A 25,394-nucleotide genomic window follows, 5' to 3' on the forward strand; every position below is an offset into this window, starting at 1 on the left:
ACAGGTGACAGGAGAGTCTTGGAGGAGACATCAGGGAAGCCTGGGACGTGATTTCAGGCCCCTGTGAGCAGAGCCGTAGAACGATACCACAAGCAGGAGGAGCACGTGCTGGGCTGAGGCTGCTGGTCTGGAGACCGGGGATCCGAGTCTGGCTGGGCGTAGAGGCCATAGCAGAGGTCTGGGTCATCATTTTCTCATTAGGCAAGGTAATCTGCCTGTGTGCAATGATCGTGCTGGCCCTGTGGGCTCCAGGAATGTTGGCTTCACATGAATAGAATCCTCAAAGGGACACTAGGAGAAAGGGCTCTTGGTGGATGGGGGTGGGGACGGCCAAGCTCCACCTGCCTCCCATCCCCAGATTGCCTTCCCACCTACCCTGCCCATAGCGCAGTGACACTGAGATGAAGGGGTCCCACCGGTGGCCTGGTCTGTCTCCACTCCTTAGGATCCCACACCCCAACATTTATTGCCTGCTGGGCTGGCAAATGGCTACTTCCATTTGGCTTTGGTCATTCTTGTAAGCTGCCTACTCCTTGAGCCTGCTCCCCACTGGGCCAGACCTTGTCCACACCTGTCTCTCCTCCAGGGTGTCTCTCCAGGAACTCCATCAGGACATGAAGAGAAGCTGGTGCACACATAGCTAAGCATAGCATCCCGAAAAAAGGATCATGGAGCAGTCCTATAAGTTCTGCTCTGCAAGGAGAGAATGAGATGAGGGAGGTCCCCGGACTGTAAGCAGTACAAGTGACAATAGAAAGCTAAGGAGGCAGAGCAGGAGACCCAGGGACCAGGCAGCAGAGGCCACAGAGTGTATAGCAGAGGGTTTCTAAGTGGGAGGAGGTTAGAGGTAGCAGGAGGGCTCTGTGTGTATGCAGACATGTGAATGCATCAGTATGCTTACATATACGACATGCACTGGCATGTATACACACACACGAGACACATACATGTTCACTGGAGGTCAGTTTTATGCATGTATGAGTGTTTGCACGTGTGTTGTCCTGTATATATGTACATGCATGGGAAATCCTGTGTCCAGTGTGTGCGTGCCCATAGCATAAACAGGGGAGGAGGGAGTGATGAGGCCAGCCTCTGACTTGGAATGCAAAGGGGGACTGAGAACCCATCGGGAGGGAGAATAGGTCCGGGACACCAGGGCCACCGGAGCTCTGTGAAGTGGGTCTCCCGTGGCCATCTGTGGTGGTGGTGCTCAGGCCTGCATTACCACTTTTATGGATCTTTTCCCCCATAAAATATGAAAGCTTAAGTTTCCTGACCAGATTGGCCTGAAAATGAACACATTGAACCTGGAGGTGAGGTGAGAATAGCTGGGAGCCCAGCGCTGAGGGACGTCTCTGAGCACTGGTGGCTGCCTGGACACCGCTGAGAGCTTGGGAAACCTTGGAGGCCCCAGCCTCAAGAGGCCCAGGAACAGCAAGCAGTGGGTCTCAGAGGGAGGTGGACAGAGTGCAAGAAGATTTAGTGAGGAGTGGCAGAGGCAGCTGGTTGCGATGAGAGGATGGGCCCCCCGGTCAGGGCCCAGAGGTATGGCTACCTCCAGGAGAGGCGCTGGAGCAGGCAGGACACTTTGCCAGAGAGCCGAGTCCCTGGCTGCTGGACTGGCTGTGCACACCTGGATATGCCTGGGGGCAGCAGCAGCAGCGGGATGTGGCCTCAGGATCTGCTCTGAGACAGGAGCGCTTCAGGTCGCGGGCCTGTCTGTGAATTGCTGTAGGTGGGCCAGGCTCTGAGCTCCTGGTCAGGGGGTACACTTGAGTCTGTTATTGTCGGAAGAGGGGGTGGCCTCTGTCACCAGAGAAGGGAGAAGCAAGAGACTATTGCCTAGGGCTGGACTCAGGCAGCTTGGACTCCAGCCAGGCTTCGCCCTGACCCACCCCAAGCCCCCAGGTCATGTGAAGCCTCACTTTCCCCATATAGAAAAACAGTATCAGAGCTGAAGCTGTCTGGCTCCCTTCTCCCAAACTTGATGCTTCACAATGTAACAAAGCAGAGAGAGGAGACTTGAGTGCACAGGACCAGAGAGAGGAAGAAAGGTGCAGGAAGAAAGCTGCAGTGGTGGGGGGCTCAGGGGACAGGGGCAGCCTGGGTGAGGAAGCGCTTGCTCCCCATCTGCCACACCTGTGTCCCTTCCTTGTCTCCCTGCCCTCTCAGAGGGTGTGGTTAGGCCCCCAGCCCAAAGGCCGCCAGTCAGCCAGCATCAGTTCTGCAAGCCAGGGATGCCCGCCCTCCTGGGCCACAGGGAGCCCCGCTCACAGGGCAGGGCTGGGGAAAGTGTGACTCCACTCCTTCGAGGAAGACCTCCGGCCCCAAATGGGCAGAGTGGAGGCAGGCAGCCCCACCCCCTCCAGAGCCCTCATTCATGGTGCCCTGATGGTACATTAAATGCTGAAAGCCCCCAGCCTGGCTGCTGGCAGCATTTTTCTTTCTTTCTTTCTTTCTTTTTTTTTTTTTTACCTTATATCTGCAGTTTTCATCTTCTCTGGCATCACAGGAACAGGGCCTATCTGTGACTGGAGAGTTAGTGGTAAGACATTAGAACAGAAAATTCTGCTTCCTAGACAGAGGTATTGAACTACCCTTCACCCCAAAGTCAGTAAGCCTGGCTTCTGCTAAGAAGGGGTGGGTGAGGGCAGGGGTGGGGAGACATAAATGGGAAGCAGTAGCCTAGAACATTATTAAATTGTTCCGTCTGATGAATCACTAGTGGACTGCTAAATCCTTTTATGATTTAGGAGAGATCCTGTGACTGTGACGTGTAAATATTCAGGAAAGATCTGCCAGGCAGGACAGCTCGCAGGCTTGGAGAGGTGGTGGTGCCCAGCCCGCAAGAAGAGAGTCAGGGCGCACGTTTCCTGGGGCCCCCAGCGGAGGGCGCTCTCGGGTGGGTAAGGGGTCAGAGGGGCTGCTGGGGCTCTGAAGGAGGATGGCTACTGTTAGACATGGCACACCGGAGGCCCCGGCATGGAGCAGGGATGGGTAGGTGTGGGGTGTGGCTAGCTGGTGGATGAAGGGCCTGAAGATGGGTGAGAGGTGAGTTCAAGAGGACCTGAGAACCTCTGGCTTCCTACAGGCCCAGGTACTCTGGGTCTGAGCACCCCTCTGCTTCCTCAGGCCTGGCCCAGCCTGAGCTCCTCTCACGAGACAGGTGGCCGTGGCCTCCGGAGAGGGCAAGGCCCATCTACGTGACTGACAGCCAGGTCTTCCAAGTCCAGGATCAGAGTCCAGAGAGGACTGGAAGCAGACGCCACTGGGACCAGGAAGTTTTCAGAGCTGGAGTCCCTGGGGGTCAGGTGGGATTCTCTGGGAGGAGTGCTTTCTGATTTGGCCTGCCCTTTCTCCCGGCTCCACCAGTACCTGGTTCTCTCTTTCCATTCACCATTCTCTGCTCCAGTGCAGAAAAGCTGGAGCGATTTGGGGAAATGGGTCCAAGCTGTTGGTGAGCGGATGGGCATGGGTGGTCGCATCATTCACTACGTGAGGCTCCTCCTACCCCAAACCGCAGCCTGTTGCGAGGCCTCATGGAGGAAAGGAAATTTTGGCTTTCCACAACCCAGCCTGGGGGTGAGAAATTCCTTTTGGGCCTGGGGGGAGGGAGCGCTCCTTCTTGGCCTCTCTGTCCTGCACTCACCAGTGGCCTGGGGCTAGGGGCAGCTGGGCCACACCCTAGGTGTCCACACAACCCACACTCCAGACCCTTAGCTGTTATCTCAGTGTGAACAGGACCTGGAGTCCTCCCACTGAATCCCTGTGGGGCCAGTCCTTGGGCATCCTGGGAACAGCCACCTCTGGGACAGGACGTGGGTCTTAGCAGGCATGTCAGGAATGAGGCACATCTGGAAAAGCACTTGCTGTAGTGCTTGCTGCCAGCAGTGTTGTAGCCTAAGTGGCCTGCAGCCTCTCCCAGGGCTCAGGAGCTAGAGACAGAGGGCTCTCCCTTATTTAGACTGGCTGTGCCACTGTCCATGATGGGGGGGACACAGAGCCTGAGGGAGTAGAGGGACAACACCTGCCAAGGTGGGGGACACCAAATGGGGGGTGAACTGGACACAGCAGTTTGCCCTTGGGGCCGATGTTGGGGCTACTGGGAATTGAGGGTTGCAATCGCATGTCCCTGGGCACTCATATTTAGCTGAGTGCTGTCCCTTATTCCTGCTCACCCGGCATCTCCTAGGGCCTGTAACCTCAGACCTTCTGCTTTTTCCTGGGCCAACAGAGTTGAGTTTGGTGAGCATGTATGGGGGCCATTCCTCACAGGGGACAGGGCTCTGGATTAGGTGGTCCTAGCTGGTAATCCCAGCTTGACCTTTGCTTGGCAACTCACAAGATCCTCAAGCCTTCCAGAGTGGGGTCTGCACTGGTGTCTCTGGCCATGCCTCCATTCTGATGACTCCTCCTGGTGTTGGCGTGCCCTCATCCCTAGGCATGGAGCTCTCTTGGTAGCATTAGGGCAGCAGCCATGCTGGTAAGGGAGAGGGGGACCCAGAATGCAGGGATGGCAGATGCGGCACTCAGAGGAGCCAGTTAGCATCCTGACTGGTGTGTGCATAATTTGCCTGGGCAATGATGAGTTTTCCTGAATTATTCTTCCTGGCTGTTCTAGAGCAAGGTGGTACTCTGCAGGTACACATGTGCATGCATATGCATGTAGACACACACACACACACACACACACACACACATACACGAGCTCCATGCAGGGACCATGAGAACTTATAATAGGATGGAGGCCTCAGAGCAGGTCTGTGGGACCCTTGGTCATCTTCTCATGGCCTGAAACAGTGGTTGGAAGTTACCTGGGCTAAGCAAACATCTATCCGCTATATTAGTAAGTCTCTAGGGACTTGTACCCACAGGCACTGTGGACTTCTGTGAATCCTTGGCTGTGTGGCTCTGCACTGTGGACCTCTGTGAATCCTTGGCTGTGTGGCTCTGGACCTGGCCCTGGTCCCCGACCCCTGGGATATAGGTTCTTCAGAGCTACACTCCTGACTCTGCCCCACTGCTCAGCCATGCCAACATCTGCCCGGGGACAGCTCTCTCCTGCTGCCTCCCTTGAGCCTCCTGGCTGGATCCCTGTGTCCTCAGCCTCAGATCTTAGGCCTGCACAAAATGAAGAGCAGGAACTGCAGTGGGCTCTCAGAGGCCGGGAAACTGAGGCAGAGGAAGGTGTGTCCACTGCTCAGTACAGACACCAGTGGCCTGATGAAGAGCCTGGCTGGAGAGGGGCACAGCCCTGTCCCGAGGAGCCTGCATTGGAGGGGCACTAGGCTGTCTGCTGGAATCTCCAGGTGACAGCATTCCAACTCTGCAGAGAGATGGGTCAGTGGCCCTGGAGGATGCCTCACCAGGGCTGTGGAGGGCCAGGGCAGCCTCCCGGGACAGAAATGCTGAGCCAGGGCTGCCCAGAGGAGAGGATGAGGGGCAGGTTCTGGGAAGTGCCCTCCCCCCGGCCAGCTCCCTCTCTCAAAGGGTTAATAAGGCACTGATTACCTCTGGCTGCCCAGACAGTCTGAGCAGACAGGGCCTGCCAGCCCCTGCGCCCACAGTCTCCAGCCACTCCTTGCTGCTTATGGGCAGCAGTGCCTGTGGGTGAGCACAGCTTCCCAGCCTGCTGCCTGCTCCCAACAAATGCAGGCTGCCTGTTCTCTGTGCTCCCTGGCCGTGCAGGGCACAGCTGGGCAGAGGGTAGTCTGTGGAGGTGGACTCATTCCCTGAAGCCTGGACCCTGGACAGGAGGAGGGACACAACTCACGTGCCTGTCTCTATCCTCCCCCAGCACACCCATGACTCAGGGAAGTCACTCCCCTTTCTGAGCCTCACTTTCCCATCTACAAATGGGATAATCATGCTCTGGCTTAGAACTGTGGTGGGCAGGCGGGAGGAGGGAGCAGGTGGCCTTTGCTCGGGGCAGACAAGGACCCCACCTGTTGGACCTGGCTCACCTTTCAACACTTTCACGTATGGCAGGCAAGTGGGCTGGCTGGGCTTCTGGACAGCACCCTCGCCCCAGAGTCCAGACTTGTGCTCACTTCGTTAACTGAGTGTGCAGGGGGCTCAGGCTGGGCTGTCAGGTCTGCAGGGCTGCCTCTTTCCTGCTTCCCACTGGGCAGCCTGATGGCACCCGCCTTTCCCCTCTTTCCCTTCACTCCTTGGCACTTCTCCCTGCCTCTGTCTCCTGCAATGCGTGGGGAATCTCTTCGTTCTTCTCCCTTCCACTTAGTTCCTATTTTGCTCCCTGCAGCTGTTGCTCATGTTCTTCCCTGTCCCAGAAGCTCACAGGCCCGATATACTTTTCTCCTGATTAAGTCAGGGTTCAGGATCCACGGTGGAGAGACCACGTCTCCCTGTCTGTCCTTCCTGGCTTGGGCTGCCGCTTCTGTCTCTTCAGTGACCTTTCAACTCACCAGCCTGTGAAAGGAAAGTTCTGAACTGTCCCCATCCTTCCCCTCCAACTTATTCCCAAATCACTGGTTCAAACTGTTCCTAAGTAGGAGCTTCCCAACATTCCTGCCTATCTTGGGTCTGCCCTTGACTGCAGCATGGGAGGGCAAGCCCCAGACAAAGCTCTCTGCATCTTCCAAAGTCTTTTTGCCCCCATCAACCCATGCCTGACTAGTGTGTGTGTGTGTGTGGGGGGGGACAGCTGGAAAGTGACAAGTAGTTGCTGGTCCTGCTGGGTATGGCAGGCCCAGACAGCACCCCCTGGATCCCCGCAACCCCCAACTTCAGGACTAATAATGTCACACCACTTTGGGATGAAGATTTCAGAGGCAGGACTGTGGTGCTCACCTCCAAGGAAGACAGTGACCACCCCCTTAGACCAGTCCCCCGCCTTCTCCCTTTGGAAAGCCTGGCTCTGCCCCTGGGCACCCCCTGAGCTTTGCACACTGGGCAGGACACCTGGATTTCTTTGGCCCCCTGAGTGGGGCCAGCTTGGAGGAATTTCCCAAAGCCTATTAGAGCAACGGCTGCCTCCTGCCTGCCTTCTGGGCTGGGCAGGGCTGAGGGTGGAGGGAGAAAGGGAGGGAGGCAGGAGGGAGGGGGAGAGGAGGAAGGAAAAAAAGTTGGCAGGCGGACAGCAGAGCCGAGTCTGCATCCATCGCAGAGAGGAGGCCCGTGTGGTATGGGGCGGGCCAGGAGCAAAGAGAGGCCTTCCTCCCTTTGTGCTCCCCCCGCCCCCCCAGCCCTATAAATAGGCCCAGCCCAGGCTGTGGCTCAGCCCTCGGAGGGACTTGAGCACCAGGCAGTGAGCAGTCTCTAGCCAAGACCCTGCTAGCATGGCCAGCGAGTTCAAGAAGAAGATTTTCTGGAGGGCCGTGGTGGCTGAGTTCCTGGCCATGACCCTCTTCGTCTTCATCAGTATTGGCTCTGCCCTGGGCTTCCGGTACCCACTGAACAGAAACCAGACGGCAGTGCAGGACAATGTGAAGGTGTCGCTGGCCTTCGGGCTGAGCATTGCCACGCTGGCCCAGAGCGTGGGCCATATCAGTGGCGCCCACCTCAACCCGGCTGTCACGCTGGGGCTGCTGCTCAGCTGTCAGATCAGCATCCTCCGCGCGGTCATGTACATCATTGCCCAGTGCGTGGGGGCCATCGTCGCCACTGCCATCCTCTCAGGCATCACCTCCAACCTGCCCATGAACTCGCTTGGCCGCAATGACGTGAGTGGGGTGCTCTAGGCTTGGGGCTGGGGGGGGGCTCTAGAATGGCGCAGAGGTGGCACTAGTTCCACCCTCTGTCCACTGTGTAGGTGGAAACCCGGAGGAAGAGAGAGAACATGAGGTGGTTGCGGGTTATGGAGGCTCGTACCTGGAGCTCAGTTATGCTGCAGCTCTGGCCCGGTTTCTGCCAGGCTCTGTGGGAATCAGAGCTGGAGAAAAGTGATCGTGCCAATGTCCCCTGCAGAGCATCTGTTGGGCATAAACTCTAGAGGCACTAACTGCAGGCTAGCAGTTCCTCAGGCTCAGACTAGTTTCTTGGTCCTACTCAGCCATGCCTGGCAGCCAGCTCCTTCCCTGCACCAGAGGCAAGCTCTACTTACTGTCCCCCGCCAGGCTGCAGCAGACATGGGCACCTCCACTGCAGGGGCTGCGAGAGTGCGAGCAGGACCCCCTTGGGGAGGTTCCAGGCTTCCAGGCAGCCTCTTTTGTTTGTTTTTTGGCGGAACTGGGGATTGAACTGAGGCCCTTGTGCTTTATTCTACTGAGCCATCTCCCCAGCCCCAAGGCAGCCTCTCATATTCACATGCGTCCCTAAATCAGCACCCGGAGGGAGGCAGGGAAAGAGAACCTCAACTCCTCTGCCACTGGGCATCAGGCTTGGGCCAGGGAGTGAAGACATTTTTCCTGGGTGGCAGAGAGGTAGGAGGCAAGAACTGGGCCCACGGTGCCTGGGAAGAGGGGTGGTTGGCGTGTGTGTTTATGTATATGCATGTGTGGGGGCGTGTGCTTGCCAGGGTGGGCCTCCATGTTTGTAGAAGCTACACGCACGTTTGTGCTCCTGTGCAAGGGTGTGTGTGGGGGTGAGTGTGTAACTGCAGGTGTCCTCTGTTCCTGGCTTGAATGGGAAGCAGATGTTGGTGACTGGGAGTTAGCCACTGAAAATAACTGCTCCAAGGCTGCTTAGTGTGGCTAAGTGGCCATTTGTGGTGGTGACTGCCTGCTGTTAACAGACGCTCCAGCTTCTCCAGCTCCCCAGCCAAGTGCAAACACTGAATGCCCTCGGGATGCACCAGGGGGCAAATGGTCTGAGCGCCAAGGAAGGGAGCTGAGAGTGTGTGCTGGGCAAGCAGGCTGGGGTGCCCTTTCTAGGAGGGAGTCGGACCAAGAGCAGAGAGGAGGAACAGATCTGGAGAAACATGCCTGGAGGGCTCTTCGGGGCTGGAGGGTGTGGGGACCTTGCAGGAGCCCCGAGGGCTTCTCAGAGATGGCAATGGCTGATTACAGCCTCTCATCTTCCAGCCAAAGTTCAGTCCTGCTGATGGAAACCAGGAGGCTAGATAAACGCCCAGTGCAGAGGGCGGCTGTCGTGGCCTGCCACGGGGGATTAGCACTTCTTCTGTCACAGTGACACCTGCCCAGCCCTCCTGGGAGCCAACCTCTGCTCGGCCCAAGATTGAAGATTAGCTCTGTGGTGGAGTTTAGACTTTGGTCAGGGAAGATGTGACTGTGATAGAAGAACCAAGCTTGTGCTGGCCATGTGCCCCCAGGCTTCAGTCTCTTCAGCTTGAGCAGAGCCAGGTGACCTCAGGGAATTCCTGTGGGTGGGGCCAAGTTCACACTGGGGCTTGGCTGGTTAGGATAGGGCCAGGGAAGGCTCCCCCTGGGGAGACTTTGAGACTTTCAGGCCTTCTGGCTCTTCTTTTCCCACCCAACTAAAGGGCAAGCAGGACATATGCACCTGCTGGCAACAACTGCACTCTCCAGCGTGGGCATCCAGGATGCAGACAGAGGGCAGAGCCCTTCTGCACCATCTGGATCTGGCCACACCCTTCCTCAGTTCTCCATCCTCTTTGTAGCTTTCATTTCCAGAGGCTGGTGGCGGTACTACCTTGTCGAGATGATGGGCATTTGGGATTTAGGTATGGGCTTAAAAATAAAGGTATCCCCTCCATCTCTGCCCTCAGACAGTGGCCCTGGGACTTGGAGGTACCTGGGAGTGGTCCTGATGACTCTGAGGGATGGAGCACAGTCCACACTGCAGGTGACAGTCTTTCTTCCATGCTGTGGGGGAAGCTCCCACCACCCCACAGTTCTCTGGTCCGCTCTTGCCAAGGTCTGGGTGGGGCAAATCGTTGGCATGGAGATTTCCAAAGAAAATAGGGGAAAAAGTGTCAGGAAGTGGTTAGATGAGTCAGGGGGTGTCCCCTGGGGACAACTTTCTCCTCACTGAGTCAGGACCTAGGACACACCCTACAGAGACCACAGGCCTTTGTCTACCCCACAGGGTCCCAGCTAGTTCTAAGAACCAAACCCAGATTTTGGCCAAGAGTGAGAAGCTGAGGCTGGGATGGCCGACCTGCCCTGTCCCTGTCCTGGCTTAGCCACCAGCATCCTCTGTGACTCCACAGAGCTAACTCGGCTGACGTGGCCCAGGTTCTTTTCTGTGATAGGACACAGAAGGGTGTGGCTGGCTCAGGAAGTGGCAGAGGCTGGGGCACTGGGAGTCCCAGCACACTCTGGCTGTTTTCATTCTTCCCCTCCCCAGTCAGCTCCCTGCAGACAGACCCAAGTGAGGCTGCTAGGTGCTCAATGCAGGGCTGGGCCAGCTGGGCTCCTTGCCCTGGGACCTGCACAGTCCCAGGATGAGATAAGCCCTGTATGCAGCTGGCTGTGATATGAGGCAGGAGGCAGGTGTGATTAGAGGCATTTGGGCTGACCTGAGAACGCAGCTGCAAGGGTAGGAGGCCCAGGGAGGCTTCAGGGAGGAGATTCCACAGGAATGTGGAGAGCACTGGAGAGGGAAGGGACTCTGGGGGACAGCACGTGAGCACGTGTGTGTGCTCAGGCAGGAAGACCAGAGAAACTGTGCTCTTGGTTGTGGGGTCTGGTCAGTGGAGCAGTGGAGGGTCGCAGTGTGAGGCTGGGGCTCTGGGCGGGCCAGTGCCTGCATTGCTAGCACACAGGTACAGAGAGGGAAAGCCTACCCGCAGTGGTGTCCCTCGTTGCCCTGTGAGTGGTGCCGCAGGCATGGCACACAATTGCTGCCCCCCAGGGGGTTACTTGAGGCCTTGTCTTCACTCGTTCAAGAGCCTAAGTCTGGGAAAATGCTTCCACGTGCTGTTCCAGCCACCTGGTCTTAGTCCCAAGTGTTCCCCAACCCCAGTTTTCTGGGCCTCAGTTTTCCCAGCTAGAGGGACAGAAGAATCTTTATGTCACCAGTTGTCCCAGAAAGGAAGCCCCTGCCACCTCCTCAGGGCTTAGGGGTGGACTGGGGAAAGGGAAGCCAGAGTTTCCGATGACAGTGCTCAGGCTTAATGGGCCTGGGGAGAGGGCGGGAGGGCTGGGTGGTGGTGCCATAGCCAGGACATATAATTATTGTTTCCAGCCAGAACAGATGAGGGGGGCGGCAGGAGCTTTGCGGTGGAGACTTCCCTCACCACGAAAAGTCCTGAGCTGCCTCCCCCAGGAGAGCCCTCTGCAGAGCACACCAGGGCCCACCCTGATGACGCCTGGCCTCCTCCCGGAGGCCTATTTCTGCAGGGACAGGGTTGTGAGAGGATATGTAGGCCACTGGCGACCCTACCCCTCTTGCCCTGGCTTCCTTCTCAGCCGCGCAGCCTCCAGCTGCATGTGGTGGCCCACTCCCTCATCACCAGCTGACTGCAGCCACCACAGCTCAGGCCCCACCTAGCAGATATCGCTAGCCCACCAGCCTTTTCTCAGACAGGTGAACTTCTGGTGGCAAAAGAGCCTTCATTTCTAGCTGGCAAAACTTCCTGCAAGCCCTGGTCCCCACTCTTTGGAAGCACCAAGTGGATCTAGGGACTCTCGTAGGGCAGGGCTTGGAACCATACACTGGCAGATGTGGGGAGGAATGTGTTGTCCCTGAAGGTCCACATGAGGCCCTCAGTCAAGGCCTCTCCCTGGGGACCAGATGTGCTCCTCTACAGAGGGTTAAGTGAGGGACTGTTTTCATTCATCCAAAGATCTCCAGTTGATCCCTGGAGCAGCACAGCCCAAGGCTAAAGCTCATAGCCAAAGGAGGGCAGGAAGGGCTGGAAAAGGTGTTTGCAACTATCAACCTTTCCCCCAGGGTCTGAGATGCAGTCGGGGTCCTGCCAGGGGGTAGGTTCTATATGATACAAAGAATTATTACTTCTTAACTGGAAAGCAGTGGCCTCTAAGGTGATGAGTTTCCTGTCCCTAGAGGTGTGAAAAATGAACCTGCCCAGCAGAGGACGAGCATGGTGAGCTTGGGCTGGGATGTGGGTGGCGGGGCCGATGGACATGGGGGATTCTGGGCTCTTGCGTCTCCCTCTTGGCTTGGTGGTGCAGGCTGATGGCAGGCAAGGCGGAATGCTGGGGATTGCCTGGGGCTGGAATCTGGGCCTCAGCCTTCATTTTACTGGTGGGGAAGCAGGGGCTCACAGAGGCACGGGGCCTTGTCAGGGTGTGCAGTTAGGGGAGGGCAGGACCATGCCCTCAGCCTCCCACCTTCCACCCCACGATTTTTCTGCTCCTAAAAACACAAATCTGTGCACACTCGGACATGTGAGTGTACGTGGTGCAGACACGTGGGAGATTCTCAAGGGCCCCTCAGGCCCTAGGTCCTGGGGTGGGGGCTCTTCAAGGAAGCCCTTTTGTCCCCTTGCCCTGAAGTAAGGAAAAGGAGGGAGGGAAAGGGGAAGCCACTGCTTTGTGTATTGTTCCCTGTCAGGAAGATAAAATGGGAGCAAATAATAAAGGACCCTTTGAGCCCCGGTACTTTCTCCCTCAAGGGGACTTTTTCCCTTCCATGCTCCCCTCCCTTCTCTAGCCAGCGGCAGCACCCATGTGGGTGTGTAACCAGCGACACATTCAGAAGTGTCCCCAAGGATGCCAGTGCCAGCGTGCCACGCAGCCATCCTGCCCCAGACTCTGGCCACGCAGAGCACAGGAGGGCCGGTGCACCCAGCTAGCACTGGTCAGTTTGTCTAAATGACCCATGAGGGCTTGAGAGGAGCTTTTGCTCTTCACTATTCTTTAATGCCGTGGTGCAGTGTTCATCCTGCTTACTGACATCAAGCTTACTAATTTTGTGGTTCGATTTCTGCAGTTGGTGTGATTAGCACTTTGCTGACTGTTTTCACTCTATCAGTTTCTAAGGGAGGATTGTTAAACTCCTTCAGTCTGGGCGTAGACTGAGCCAGCCCTCTTTGTGACTCTATTAACTTTTATATCATTTGTTTTTGGCCCTGTTGTTTGGTGCACACAAGTTGAGAATTTTTATAGTTCTTTGACAGAATTTTTCACTTAATTATTGTGAAATAAACCTCTTAAAACCTAACAAAGGAGTGAGTCACCCCAGGGCCCATCCCTGGACACAAGTATATTGTCACTCTTACATAACAAGTGGATAGATAAAGCTATACAGAGGCACACAAAGCCATGGGTGCCACCATGTGCACCTGTGACCGCTCAGGGAGAGATGATATGATGGGGCCTGAGAGTTTCCCCTGCTGCCCAGCACTGAGTCCGAGAGGCACGGGGGTGGGCAGAACAGAGCTTGATGTTCCTTGTCCCCTGGTGCTTGAGAGCAGATGCTCAGAGCCTCAGCCATGCCAGGCTCTGGAGCCTGCAGCCCCAGTGGTGCTGTGCCAGTGTGCTCAGACCAAGTCGGGGCCCCGGAGCTCACAAGGTTGGCCTGCCTTCAGGGGACAGGGAGGGTTCAGATCCCTTTGGCTGGAGAGATCAGTCCTGGAGCCTGGAACATGCTGGCAGCTGCAGAGCCACCTTTTGCCAATCTCAGTCCAAGCTGGGAACACCAGGGCCCTTGGTAGCCAGCACACTGGCCCAGGAGTGTGAGTTGACACACAACCTGGGGCAGGAATCCAGGCTTTGCTGCCTCTTCCCTGGGCCTCAGTCTCCCCTCTGGCTTCTCACAGAGTCTTGGCACAGCGGAACCTATACAGCCCAGAGACTGACAAACAACCTATTGTCCTCTAGCTAGACTGCTATGCCCAAAGTGCTGCCCTGGAGCCAGGCTGCCTTGAGGAGGGTGGGAGCTCTGGAACAGGTTGGTCTTCTCTGATCTTCTATTAGCTCCCAACGAGCCTTTCCCCTGGGGCTTGGACAGGGAGCTCTGGGGCTCCCAGGCTGAAGTAGGCAAGGTGCCCACCCAGGAGGCAGGTAGGGTCATCCCCTCCAGGAGGCAAAGAGCTCAGTGAGGATGAGGCAGCGTGGAGCAGAAGTTAATCGCAACAAAGGGACCCCGGGAGTCTTCTTGGGACTGGTAGATCTGACGAGGACCTTGAGCAATGAGCCTGCATGGATTTCCTGTTCACGTGGAGAATTTTTAACTTTCTGATGCTGCAGAAGAATCGTGTGGATTATTCTTTTGTTGACACTTGCATGCACAACATTGACTTACTATTTTTAATTTAACCAATAAAATATAAGCCCTGGGCCAGGCAAAACTATGTGGGCATGAATATACAAAACATTTTTTCCTCTAGCAAGTAACCGTATCTAAGATTGACCCTAGTTAATCAATTGTTTTAAATTTAATAGGTTGCATACAGTCAAATAAAGGTTGACTTTTCTTACCTGCTCTTTCCTGACATCAGATTTTAGAGGCATTTAACTGTACCTTCTAATCCTTAATTACGTTTTCCCATAGGAAAGTAACACTAGTGGGTTAAGTGGTTGAAGAAAGGCCACCTGTGGATGTTGATGCAAACTGGGGGTGCTTATCAGGGTGGTAGGGTGGAAGGGGGTATTAGAAGAGGCAGGTTGCAATCCTGAGGCTCCTGGCTGTTAGGAAGGGGGTACCTCCGGAGTTCCCAGGCCAGCGGCTCCCCTCCCCCTCCCCAGGACTCAAGATGCCAGGCCTGGCCTCATGAGCTTCTCTGCTCCCTTTGCATGGGAAGTGGTGCTTTGGGTAGAGGCAGGGACTCTGCTGCAGATAAGAAAGCAGAAGATGAGCCACACCTGGGAGAAAGGCAAGGTGGGGAATGGGGGCACCAAGCAGGAGCCACTCACAGCTGTGGCTCCAGGAGTCCACAAGGAAGGGATGGTTTCAGGATTCCTGCCAGCTAGCAATCAGCCTGGCCCTAGAGACCAGAGCGATGAGGAGAAGAGCTGAGCACCACTGGGCCTCCCAGGCTTCCTGGCCTCCCCTCCAGCCACTGTCCTGGCTCCCAGTGTGTCCTTGACAGCAGCTCTAGGGACCCTCGTTTCTGGCGTAGGGATGGCTCTTCCTCTCTGCCTGTCCTTATAGCCTATAGAGATAATGAGAAAGAACCAGAATAAGGACCACAATCCCTCCTTCCTCCAAATCCCTTTCCAAATGCCCCTCTCAGCCAGGCCTCAGAACTCTCTCAGGACCTTCTCTTGGACCTAGAGAGTGGCCAGGGAACATTAGGCCCATTTTTCAGATGGAGAAATTGAGGACTAAAGAGAGGCTGTGTTCATGATGCCAGCAAGAAGAGTCAGGATCTGAATATAGGGCAGACGCTACCTGGCCTTCAGGCAGGAAGAGAACTAGGCATTGTCCAGAGGACTGACTCGGGGCCAGACGGACTGAGTGCTGGGGTCGGCCAAGAAAGGCCCAGAGCTGGAACTGCAAGGCAGGGGAGGGGATGTGAGTCATTCCCTGTAAACCAGTGAGGCGGACAAAAGCTGGAAGAGAATTGTTCTTGTAAGATGGTCTTGGGCAGGGCTGGGAAAACCTCTGCAAGAATGGAGGAGTACCCTTCACCTAGGATTCTGCAGAATGTCCCCTGTTCTTTGAGTCACCTCAGCACCCTCAGGATGGGAGCTGGGCAGCGAGACTTGAAGCTTTTGCTTGTTGGCACAGCACTGCCTGGGAGGAGGTGGCCAGGTGGCACATCCGGGCATCTGTGCAAGTGAGTCTTTGTGACTTGGCCCTGTTGCCTCATGTGGGTGCTCTGTCCCCATCCCTGGAGCTGAGCACAGGGGTCTCCTGGGGAGAGACCTCCTGGCACAGCTCCTGGGGAGCGAGGGCTCTGGTAGCCCCAGGGCAGCTTTCATTCTCTTCTTTTTCTGTGAGTCATGTTTCTAAAAGTGGCCTAGGAGCAGTGGCAGCCAGACTGTAGTGGCGGGACCTGGTGGCCAAAGAGAGGAAGGGGAGGGCCAGAGCCAGGGCAGAGGGGAGACCGAAGGGAAGACAGGAGGCCACGTCCAAAGGAAACAGGAGGTAGACTAGATCAGGGGACGACAGAGAATGGCATGGGGAAGAGACCCGGTGGAGACTAGGAGAGATGGGGCCTGGGACACCTCATGGAAAAAGCACCTCGTTCAGGCATCAGGGCAGATGGAGCAAGTGTTAGGTGTTGTGCTCAGTGTGAGTGGGAGGGGACTGGAGACTGGTGCCTGCTGTCATCAGTGCTGAAGCGCTGAAGGTCCTCGCCCTAGGTGCCAGGGCCTGGGACCCTTGGACACAGCTTCTACCTTTCCTGCTCACCAGGCCTCCTTGATCCTCTTCCCTCCAGCTGGCTGATGGTGTGAACTCAGGCCAAGGCTTGGGCATCGAGATCATTGGCACCCTGCAGCTGGTGCTGTGCGTGCTGGCCACCACTGACCGGAGGCGGCGTGACCTTGGGGGCTCAGCTCCTCTGGCCATTGGGCTCTCTGTGGCCCTGGGACACCTGTTGGCAGTGAGTAAAGAGCCTTCCCTTGTGGGGTGGGCTGGGGTGGGTAGGGTCAGGTGGTGCAGCCCTGTATGGGCAGTGGGGGCCATCCTGTGGGGAGGGGTGTTGCTGCCCAAGAGAGGCTGCAGGAACCTCTGACCAACTTTCTGGGCCAGTGCTGCTCTGTCTGGGCTCTGATCCCCCTCTCTACTGTCCCCTGCCCTGTTTGTCCTCTCTGTTTTCTCACCTGTCTGTCTCCTGTCACTTTCCCTGCACTCTTTCCTGCCCCCAGATCGACTACACTGGCTGTGGCATCAACCCTGCTCGGTCCTTTGGCTCTGCAGTGCTCACCCATGACTTCTCCAACCACTGGGTAAGCTGGGCTGCAAGGTCACAGGGCAAGGTCAGCACCACCTTGTGGTGCTTATCCCCCGCAGGACCTCTGGGAGGCTGTCAGGACAGAGGAAGTCAGGAAACAGGCCTGAGATGAAGGGGTGGTAGGGACACACTGGAGCAGAGTTAGCCTGGCTGCTGCCCTCCAGGTTCAGGCCTGCCCATTGACCACCCCCTGAACCACCCCAGCAGCACAGCTGAAGTCCTGCGTCTGCCACTTTCTGATTCAGGGTGGCCTTGGGCAGGCTGCTCACCCACCCTGTTGACTCCTTGGTCCCGTGAGCTGTGAGGTGGCACATGATAACTCTTTTCTGCGAAAAGGGGGGAAGACTAAGCTAAGCACAGAGGTAGTACTCGGTGGGCTTCAGTTCTTATTACCCTTGATGTGTGTGTCCCAGGCCAACCCTGTATTAGACTGGGACTTCTAGGGCCAGGGCAGTGGTAGGTGGGAGGGGGGGTATGTGCAGGAGGGGCTGGAACTGGCATGTGTAGGCTGGCCCACATGGAGGCCAGGAGTGCCCCTCCACACACTCTGGATCTGTCCTGGGGACACTGAGTCAGGAGGCTGGGGCTCAGCCCTACCTGCCTCTGTCCAGATGTCCAAGGGGAAGGTGGATGAGGGTAACCCCGAAGGGCCCCAGGGAGGAGCTCTAGGCTGCTCATCTCAGCCCTGGCCAGGTACCCTCTGATCAGATCTGCTCTGCTCCTAGATCTTCTGGGTGGGGCCCTTCATCGGTGGAGCCCTGGCAGTGCTGATCTACGACTTCATCCTGGCCCCACGCAGCAGTGACCTCACAGACCGCATGAAGGTGTGGACCAGTGGCCAGGTCGAGGAGTACGACTTGGATGCAGATGATATCAACTCCAGAGTGGAGATGAAGCCCAAATAGAAGGGCCTAGCCTACGCATCCAGCTGGGGGGCGGGGCAGGGAAGGGTGGAGGGAGGGGAGGGCTGAAACCCATATTGTAGACACTCTGCCAAGCTGGCCAAAGTCACTCCCCAGGGTCTGCCAAACCTGCACGGTCAGACCTCATCGGAGGTGTTCCTCTCACTTTCTTTCTTTCTCTGTTCCCTGGCCTCAAAGCTTCCTGGGGACCAAGATTCACTAATTCACCCCTCCCTTGTCACTGAAGAAGTGAAAGAGAGGGACTCATCTGTTACTGTCCCCTCAGAGTGTGATGGGAGGTATGCCAGAAAGTTCCCCCCTTCCCCCAAGTTGGTTGCCAATTTGCTTGCCACAGGGGCCAGAGGTCCCACTGTGTTGCCTTAGTCCCTTGGGGCAATGCCCTCCTTCCCCGATAGGCACTGGCCCCAAGAGTGCTGGAAGATGACAGGCAGAGCAGCACAGGTGGCAGATAAGGTTTGCCCCTCAGCTTGGCTTGCTCCCAGGGCACTGCCACCCAGACTTGCTGTATGACTGGGAATTGTCTGTCTCAGGGCTTCAGTGATCTCCATTCGTAAAATGGAGGGCTGTGTGGACAGCACCACAGGTTCCAGAAGGCATGACCTGCAGCAGGGCAGCTCCATCTCCTTGTCCCGAGCTCTTTCCTAAGTGCAAAGCTCGGTTCACATCTGTGTGGCCCTGTCCTCTTGTAGATGAGTCCTGGGGCAGAGGTGGATAGATGGTCCAGGTGGCTGAGGGTGCCTGTGCCCTGCCATGAGTTGTTGGGGGCGGGTAGGGGAGCATCTCTAGACAGAGCCTGCTGTTGTAGATTGAAGGATATTTGAAGGGTGAAGCAAGGACACCCATGTTCCTTCACAGAGGCTTAGCTGGTCTTTCCATCTGTCATAGCACAAACTTCAACACTACTCCAGCACAGACCCAGGACACTGTTACATGGGCATGTTTAATAAAGAGTAGCAGGATTATTTGAGGCCCCAGGCCTGAGGACAGAGAGATCCCTATGTGAATCAGTCTATGGTGGAAGACACCCTTCGAAGGGGTTCCAAGCTTGGAGCTGGTCCTGAGCAGGGAAGAACGATTCCCACCCGTGCTTTCGAGGTCATGGTTGGAATCATCAGGCAAGCTGGGGGTGCTGTATGGGCTTGCTGTGTGGCCCCAGGTCATAGCTTTCTCTCCTCATTGACTTGGAGGGCAGAGGCCCTGCCCTAACTTCCTGCTACAGCCCAGGGGCAGTACAGAGCAGGCTGCTTCAGGGCTGATGTCTTCCACTCCACTTCACAAGTCTGAAAGTCTGTTGGCTTCCACCAGGCCGGAGCAGCTCTACTACAGTGCCGTAGCCAGGATGCCCACATAAGCCGAGAGACACAGTCACAATCATGCGGATGTTCAGAAGCATGAAGCAGAGTGGCGGCTGCTCGAGTCACCAGACGCCTCATCTGCACACTTCCTTCTCTGTGCTCCAGCAGGAACTTCCAGCCCAGTTAGCAGATAAGAAAACTGAGGTCTGAGCCCCACAGCTAGATAGGGATTTGGCATGTCGGGCTTCTTCCTGGACTGTGAGTGGATTCCTTTCATGCTCAGTTTCTCGGTTTATGCCTGGCAGTGGCCAGGGACCAAGAGGGGGGAAGGTTGTGATGGAGCAGGACGGGCAGACCCAGCCCTGCGTGGTTCTGGCTGTTGTGTCCCAGGACCCTACATCTGTCTGCTCAGCATTTATGTCTCTTTGGAATTGGAATTTTATATGTTAAGAAAATAAAGGAAAATGACTTATAATGTCCTCTAGATTCCTAGAGTTTTTCTTTTTCAATTGTTGTGTCCCTATAAGAGTTCTCTGGGCCTGTGAGGAGCTTGGTTCTACTGTTAAGACCTCGTGTAGTGTAGGGTGGGGACACAGCCTCTCTTCTGTGTTCAAGGCCCTTGGTCCCTGGGAATAGATACAGCCACAGCATGGAACCCTGGTTACACACAGGACTCTGCCCCCAGAACAGCCTGCTTCTGGGGCCTGGTAGGGTGACTTTGAAGGCCTCAGTGTAGCTAAGGATGGCAGAGGCCCCATCCTTTCAAGCAGCATGGATTCTGGAGGGTGAAGGAGAAGGAGAAAACAAGGCTGACGTCCCACAGCCACGTTCATCCCCACCCCTGCCTCAGAACAGGTCCCTGGGAGCCACAGACTTGCCAGGTCTCTCCCCTACCCTCTCCCTCGACTCACCCTTGGCTCTCACCACACTGGGCTGGGTTCTGGGGCCGGCATACTCTGCCCCAGGGAGCTTGGTCCTAGTGGGGATAGGCTGGCTCTTCAGTGCTCCCTCAGCTGAGACTTGGCCCTGGTTTTCTGACACTCCGCTCACACACACACACACACACACACTGAGGGATATTTGCACTGAACATGCCAACTCTATCAAAAGAAAGGGTGCCTGGTGACAGGAAAGGGGCCAGGGTGGGCTTGTGCTTTCCACTGAGGCCTGGAATCTGGAGGCTCTGAGAGCTACCAACCCATTGGTAGCTACCAACCCATATCTTCTTGACACAAGGGCAGTTGTTACCAGGGAGTGGCTTGAGCAGGGAAGAGGTGTTTAGGAAGGCACCCAGTGCCACTTCTGAGAGACACACGTGCCCCGCCTCCCTTGTGGAGCCCCAGGCTGACGTGACAGGGAAGGCTGGGAAGGTGGAGAACCATGGTCACCCTGTGAGGGTTATGTCAAGAGGACCAGCCATCCCATCCCATCCCACCTCCACCCCATAACAGAGCCTTTCTTGTGATATTGCCTCCAGAAGTTTTGACTTTTAGGCTCCTTGAGCCCAGAGGTAGGGCCTGAAAGCAGGCCAGGAACTAGAGTTTCTGGGGCACCTACTATGTGTAAAGAGATACCCCAGGACAGCACATATTTCCTCTCAGAATTTTACAATTTGGAAAGTAGTGAGGTCCCCATTTATGGAACATGCTGAGTGTCCATGAAGATGAGTGGATTTGTCAAAGATCGCAGAACAGATTTCAAACGATTCTGCTTGACTGAAAGACTGGGGTCTACTTAGCTTCGGGCCCACACCATGGCCAGCCTGCGCTGCAGCTGTGCCCCCCCGTGGAGGTGTGATGGGGAGCAAGAAGGGAGAAAGGTCAGCCTGGGTGCCTGTGGCATCCAGCAGAAGAAGCCCTTTCATTCCAGGGTGTCCTGGAAGGGGAGTCAGCTTGCGATATGCTAGCATCCCCAGGCCGAGGCTGCTCCCCTTGCTCTAGCCTACCTCTGACTATCCAAACAGCTGAGAAACTTGCTTTCAGCAGAAAGGGAAAGGCAGTGCTGTACCACAAGGGCCCATGATGCACCGAGACAGGCCTGTACTACCCGTAGGCCTGGTGCAACAGCTTCGGGGCCAGGATGGCCCAGAACCCTCCCACAGTCCATAGGCTCGGTGCTCCTGACACTCATCTCCCTGGGTCACCTCAAGTTTCCTCTGCTCCTGTGCTGTCCGGCCCAGCACTGCCCAGAGGATAGGTTTGGGGGCTCCAACTGGAGTCCTTGTCTGTTTTGTTCATCAGAATTTAATTGAGAGAGCAAATTTCCTGAAAGCTTCTAGGACTCAACCTTTGTCCCCAGGCTGCTAAGCATTCAGGTGGCTGCCACGTGAGGTGCCCTGGCCTGTTGTGTCCCTGTGACCAGGTCCCTGCTGAGACCCAGCACAGGTCACTTCCTTTAGCAGAGTCCTGCCTGGCCAGATGCTTGAAGTGGGTCCACGGCACGGCTTAGCCAGCATGGAGAGCTGCACCCCTCCGTGCCTGGCTGGGGAGGAGGAGGATGTAATCTAGCAGCTGCTGAACCCTAGAACATCGGTCTTTCCATTAAACTCACAAGAGCAAGAAGCCGTGGCTCCACCATTGTCCCTCATATGAGTTCCCCAGGAACCCTGGAGCAGATCAGAAAATTTTCCTAAACTCCTGCCAGGGAGCAAGCCCTGTGCTGAGTGCTCCTATTGTGGGGGTTGGATTTCCATGGCACATGCACATGTGACCTTAAGCACTGGCCAGTCCATCCTGGGCTCAGAACATGTAGGAGTCTGGAGTCCTCACAGCCCAGATTTTCTTTATATTTATTTATTTTTATTTTAAAAAGAATGAAAAATAATAAAAACATTAGAAATGATGCAGAATTTCAGAAAGCAAGATGATAAGAATTCAACAATGGTTGTTATATTGTGTGTTGTCTTCAAAGTCGTTGCCAAGATAGAAGATGTAAAATTGGTAAAAAAATTCAGCATTAATTGGTCCTTTCAATAAACCAATAGAAATCAGTTGTACAATTATGTTAGCCATGTATTTCTTCTTTTGATATTTCTTTTCTCTTCCAACATCAAGGGGAGTCCTTTTTGGGAGAACTGGAGTGGGGCTAACAGGAACGGCTCCCTGCGGGCACCTGTCCTATGGTCAGCCAAGAGGTCCAGCACAGCTGTGATGGGCTTCAGTGGGGTCCGTGGCTATGACTCTGGCCCAGACTCCCAGCTTGTGTGAGGGTCCAGATGGAAAGGTGTGTTGTGTGTGGCTCAGGAAGCCCCTTGCTCCTGAGGCCCGAGGACCCTGGCACCTTCTGAGGATTTGGATGTCTCTCCTTTGGGATTCCCAGACTGGTCCTCAGTGTCCCTGGAACTGAAGCGAGGAGCTGGGCTGGAAAAGCACTGGAGGAACCTGTGCCAGGCCACTGCTTGTAGCACGGCTGGGCCTGTGATGGTCCACTGGGATTTTCCACCACTCCTGTAGGGCATACCTTCCCTGGTCAGAAGCCTCTCAAGGAGGGGATAGTGATTAATGTTTTATGGGCGAGCTGCTGGGCACGATGCCTTGTTTTCTTTAGGTTTAGAATACAATGAAGACGATGAGTGGAATTTGCGGCCGAGTGTGGAGCCTGGGTGAGGCTGTTCTTGGGGCTTGATGACCCAAGGTTCACTGTCCATCACCTTGGAGTGGGGACATAGGTAGGAGGTGGCTGAGGCAGGGAAGGCAGGCAAAGCCCAGCTTCACCAACCTTTGCGCAGAGGTCTATGGCCAAAGGTCGATGAGTTCCCCCCCAGACTAAGGGATTCTACTCATCCCCATCAAGTCACCTTGTCTCCATGTAGGATTTCTCTTATTGTTTTGTTCTTTCCTATATATTGACCAGACAAGGGGTGAGGCACAACCAGTCCTCAGCCATGGGGAAAACTACAGCTTCATTTGTTCTTAAAATATAGAAATAATTATGGGTATAAGATAGCATTCAATGCATATGAAGGAACTATATACAGAAAGACCAAGAACAAAGTGTGTGTGTGTGTGTGTGCGCACGCACGTGTGGGCGTGTGTGCATTCCTGTGTGTGTTGATGAATGGGAGTGACTTATCCCTGAACACTCTGTTGAGATTCATACTCTGATGTGTCCTAAGACAGTTTCAAGTGATTTTTACGGGGCAGCCCAGAGCAGTACTTAGATCTGGACTCTGTGACTTCTGGCAGCCTAGGCCAAGGCCAGGCCTGTGACACAGTCAGAGGCTGGGGCAATGTCCTCAGCCCAGAGCCGCCCTGTCCCTGAGAGATGTCACCACCTTGGGCTGTCCTAGGTTTGACTGTCACCCACCCCCACCCATGTGGAATGTTGGCTCTAGGAGGCTGACCTAGTTGGGTTTATTAGCGGGTTCCTGGCACACACTTTTCAGTAAGCTACAAAGTAGTAACAGATTCACAGCATGGAGAAGAGTGTCATCTATTTTCCCTTGGCCACTGTGACATAAGGGACGGGGGTGGAGGAAAGACTACAAATGAGTCTAACCCAAAAAGAGCTAAACCCACAGGACGGATCTCAGAATCAGAGCCCCATGTGCTGTAGTTGTGAACATTCTGAAAGTGGGCAACATCTCTTTGAATTTTGCTATTCTTTCAACTTCATTTATATTTTTCATAATGTAAGTCAAATAGATAGCAATGACTACAAAGGACTCATAAAAACAAAAGGAATTTAATCTACAACAACAAAGAAATTCACTGAAAGTATGCAGGCTTAGAGTTGCTGGCTGGGAGGATGCCCAGGTCGCACCATGAAGGTGTTAAGGTATTTTGAGTATGACCTCGGTGTGCGTGTGTGCATTTGTATGTGTGCATGGCTCGGGGTGTGTGTGTGTGTGTGTGTGTGTGTGTGTGTGTGTGTGTGTGCTTTGCCTACTGGAGAGTGCTGTCGCGTCAGTCTGCCAGCAGTGCACATTCACTCTTGGCTAACTGTGGTACCCTTGCAGGTCTCCTGGATCCTGAAGGGGGCCTGCTTGCTGGGAGGAGGTCCGAGCACCTCCCCACTTCCTGGTCATTTCCTTGAACTCCAAGGGAAGCCTCCTTTAGTCCAGCTGGAGCTGTGAAAACTGACGGTCCTTTACACAGACTGGAGGACTGTCCAGGGGCTGGAGAAATGTCTTCAGCCCACAGCTGTCTTCAAGTCATCTTCTCTTCATGTGGAATTTCTCTTACTGTTTTGTTCTTTCCTATAGATGGACCACACAAGGGGTGAGGGCACAGCCAGTCCTAGAATACTACAGCTTCATTTGTTCTTAAAATATTGAAATAGTTATGGGGTGGAAGATAGTATTCAATGCGTCTGGTCCTAGGACCCTGTCATAGGGTGGAGGAGGCAGGAGTGCTGCAGGAAACTCACATGACTGCCTAAGACATGCCAGAGTTCTGAGATTGGCATTCAGGGCTCCCTTTCCACTCTTCTGCAGTCCTCCCATGAGGGTTGGGCCTCTATAGAAGGGCAGTGGGTGTGCAGGACCTCCCAACCCTCTTTACACCAGCGCTATTTGCCTCTTGCCTCACTTTGTCCACCTCCCCTCCCATCTGCCTAGCTGGAGACCTGTGGAGGTGGCCCTGCTGCTCACCTTGAGGGAGGATTCCTGGGCTCTGAGGTGAGATAACTCTGCTCAACTGTTCGTGAAGTTCCCGGAAGTCATCCGTGCACCTGGGTTGGGGCTGATGAGCCAGCGGCATCTTCCATCCGAGACAAACTCCAAGAATTCCACAGCTGCTGGTGACCTCCTGGGCTGGAGGAGGCACATCTGCCTCCAGGAATGTGGGTCCTGGAGATACCGGTCCCAGGAATGCCTCATAGGCTACAGTGTCCCTTTCAGAAGATTCCAAGGCCCCAGGCCCCTTCCCCTTCCCTTCCTTCTCCCTGTGTATGAAGTTATCCTGGTTTCCCTTGGGGAGTTCTTTGGGAAAAAAAATCCTGGAGAGTTAGTGTTGAAAAGAACTTCGCAGCATTGGTCATTGGGCTCACAGGCACCATTGCCCCCTGGCCAAGTAATGCGCAGTGAGTTAGGTGAGGTGCCTGCCCACTGAGGCCCCTGCCAAGTGGCAACCCCAGCTGTCGGAGTGAGGACTGCTTTTCACAGATGTGGGGTGAGTTCAGGTTCTCTTGGAGACCCATCATCCAGGTTCACACAGCAGAGGTTCGGCAAGTGCTGCAGGAACCTCACTTGATTTAAGCCAGTGCCCAAACTTGTCTGTCCACAGGACACTCTTTTGGAAATAATGTAGATTATTATTTCAGAGTGCTTATTGTCTACAAAGCATGTATTGTGAATGTTGGCCTGCGTGCTATCTCTGAGGGCCTCTCAGTTTTCAGATTCCCTGGTTTAAAGCCTCAAGGTAACTTCATTTATATAAACCTCTCCTGGGGGTAGGTGTGAGAGAAGGGGGAGTTTCAGGTTCAGAGGTGCAGAGGAGGTGGGAGAAAAGAAGGTAGATAAGAAGTGTGTGTGTGTGTGTGTGTGTG

General features: G+C 55.1%; 1 protein-coding gene across 1 annotated transcript; it reads left to right on the forward strand.

The window, feature by feature from the left end:
* The first annotated feature begins 7,073 nt into the window (after positions 1-7,073).
* Aqp1 (aquaporin 1 (Colton blood group)) lies at positions 7,074-19,387 on the forward strand. The gene is made up of 4 exons (XM_004626526.2): positions 7,074-7,682; positions 16,175-16,339; positions 16,605-16,685; positions 17,416-19,387. Exons 1-4 carry the CDS (start codon positions 7,299-7,301, stop codon positions 17,593-17,595), a joined length of 810 nt encoding a protein of 269 aa, XP_004626583.1. The 5' UTR covers positions 7,074-7,298; the 3' UTR covers positions 17,596-19,387.
* Positions 19,388-25,394: the final 6,007 nt, after the last annotated feature.

Source organism: Octodon degus, unplaced genomic scaffold (assembly GCF_000260255.1).
Source record: "Octodon degus isolate 3935 unplaced genomic scaffold, OctDeg1.0 scaffold00015, whole genome shotgun sequence".
Taxonomy (NCBI): domain Eukaryota; kingdom Metazoa; phylum Chordata; class Mammalia; order Rodentia; family Octodontidae; genus Octodon; species Octodon degus.

Excerpts from the sequence above, each read along its gene's own strand:
- Aqp1 (XM_004626526.2), top strand. The coding sequence starts at position 7,299 with ATGGCCAGCGAGTTCAAGAAGAAGATTTTCTGGAGGGCCGTGGTGGCT. Across the intron at positions 7,683-16,174 it reads ACTCGCTTGGCCGCAATGAC|CTGGCTGATGGTGTGAACTC; the intron begins GTGAGTGGGGTG and ends TCTTCCCTCCAG. Across the intron at positions 16,686-17,415 it reads ATGACTTCTCCAACCACTGG|ATCTTCTGGGTGGGGCCCTT; the intron begins GTAAGCTGGGCT and ends CTCTGCTCCTAG.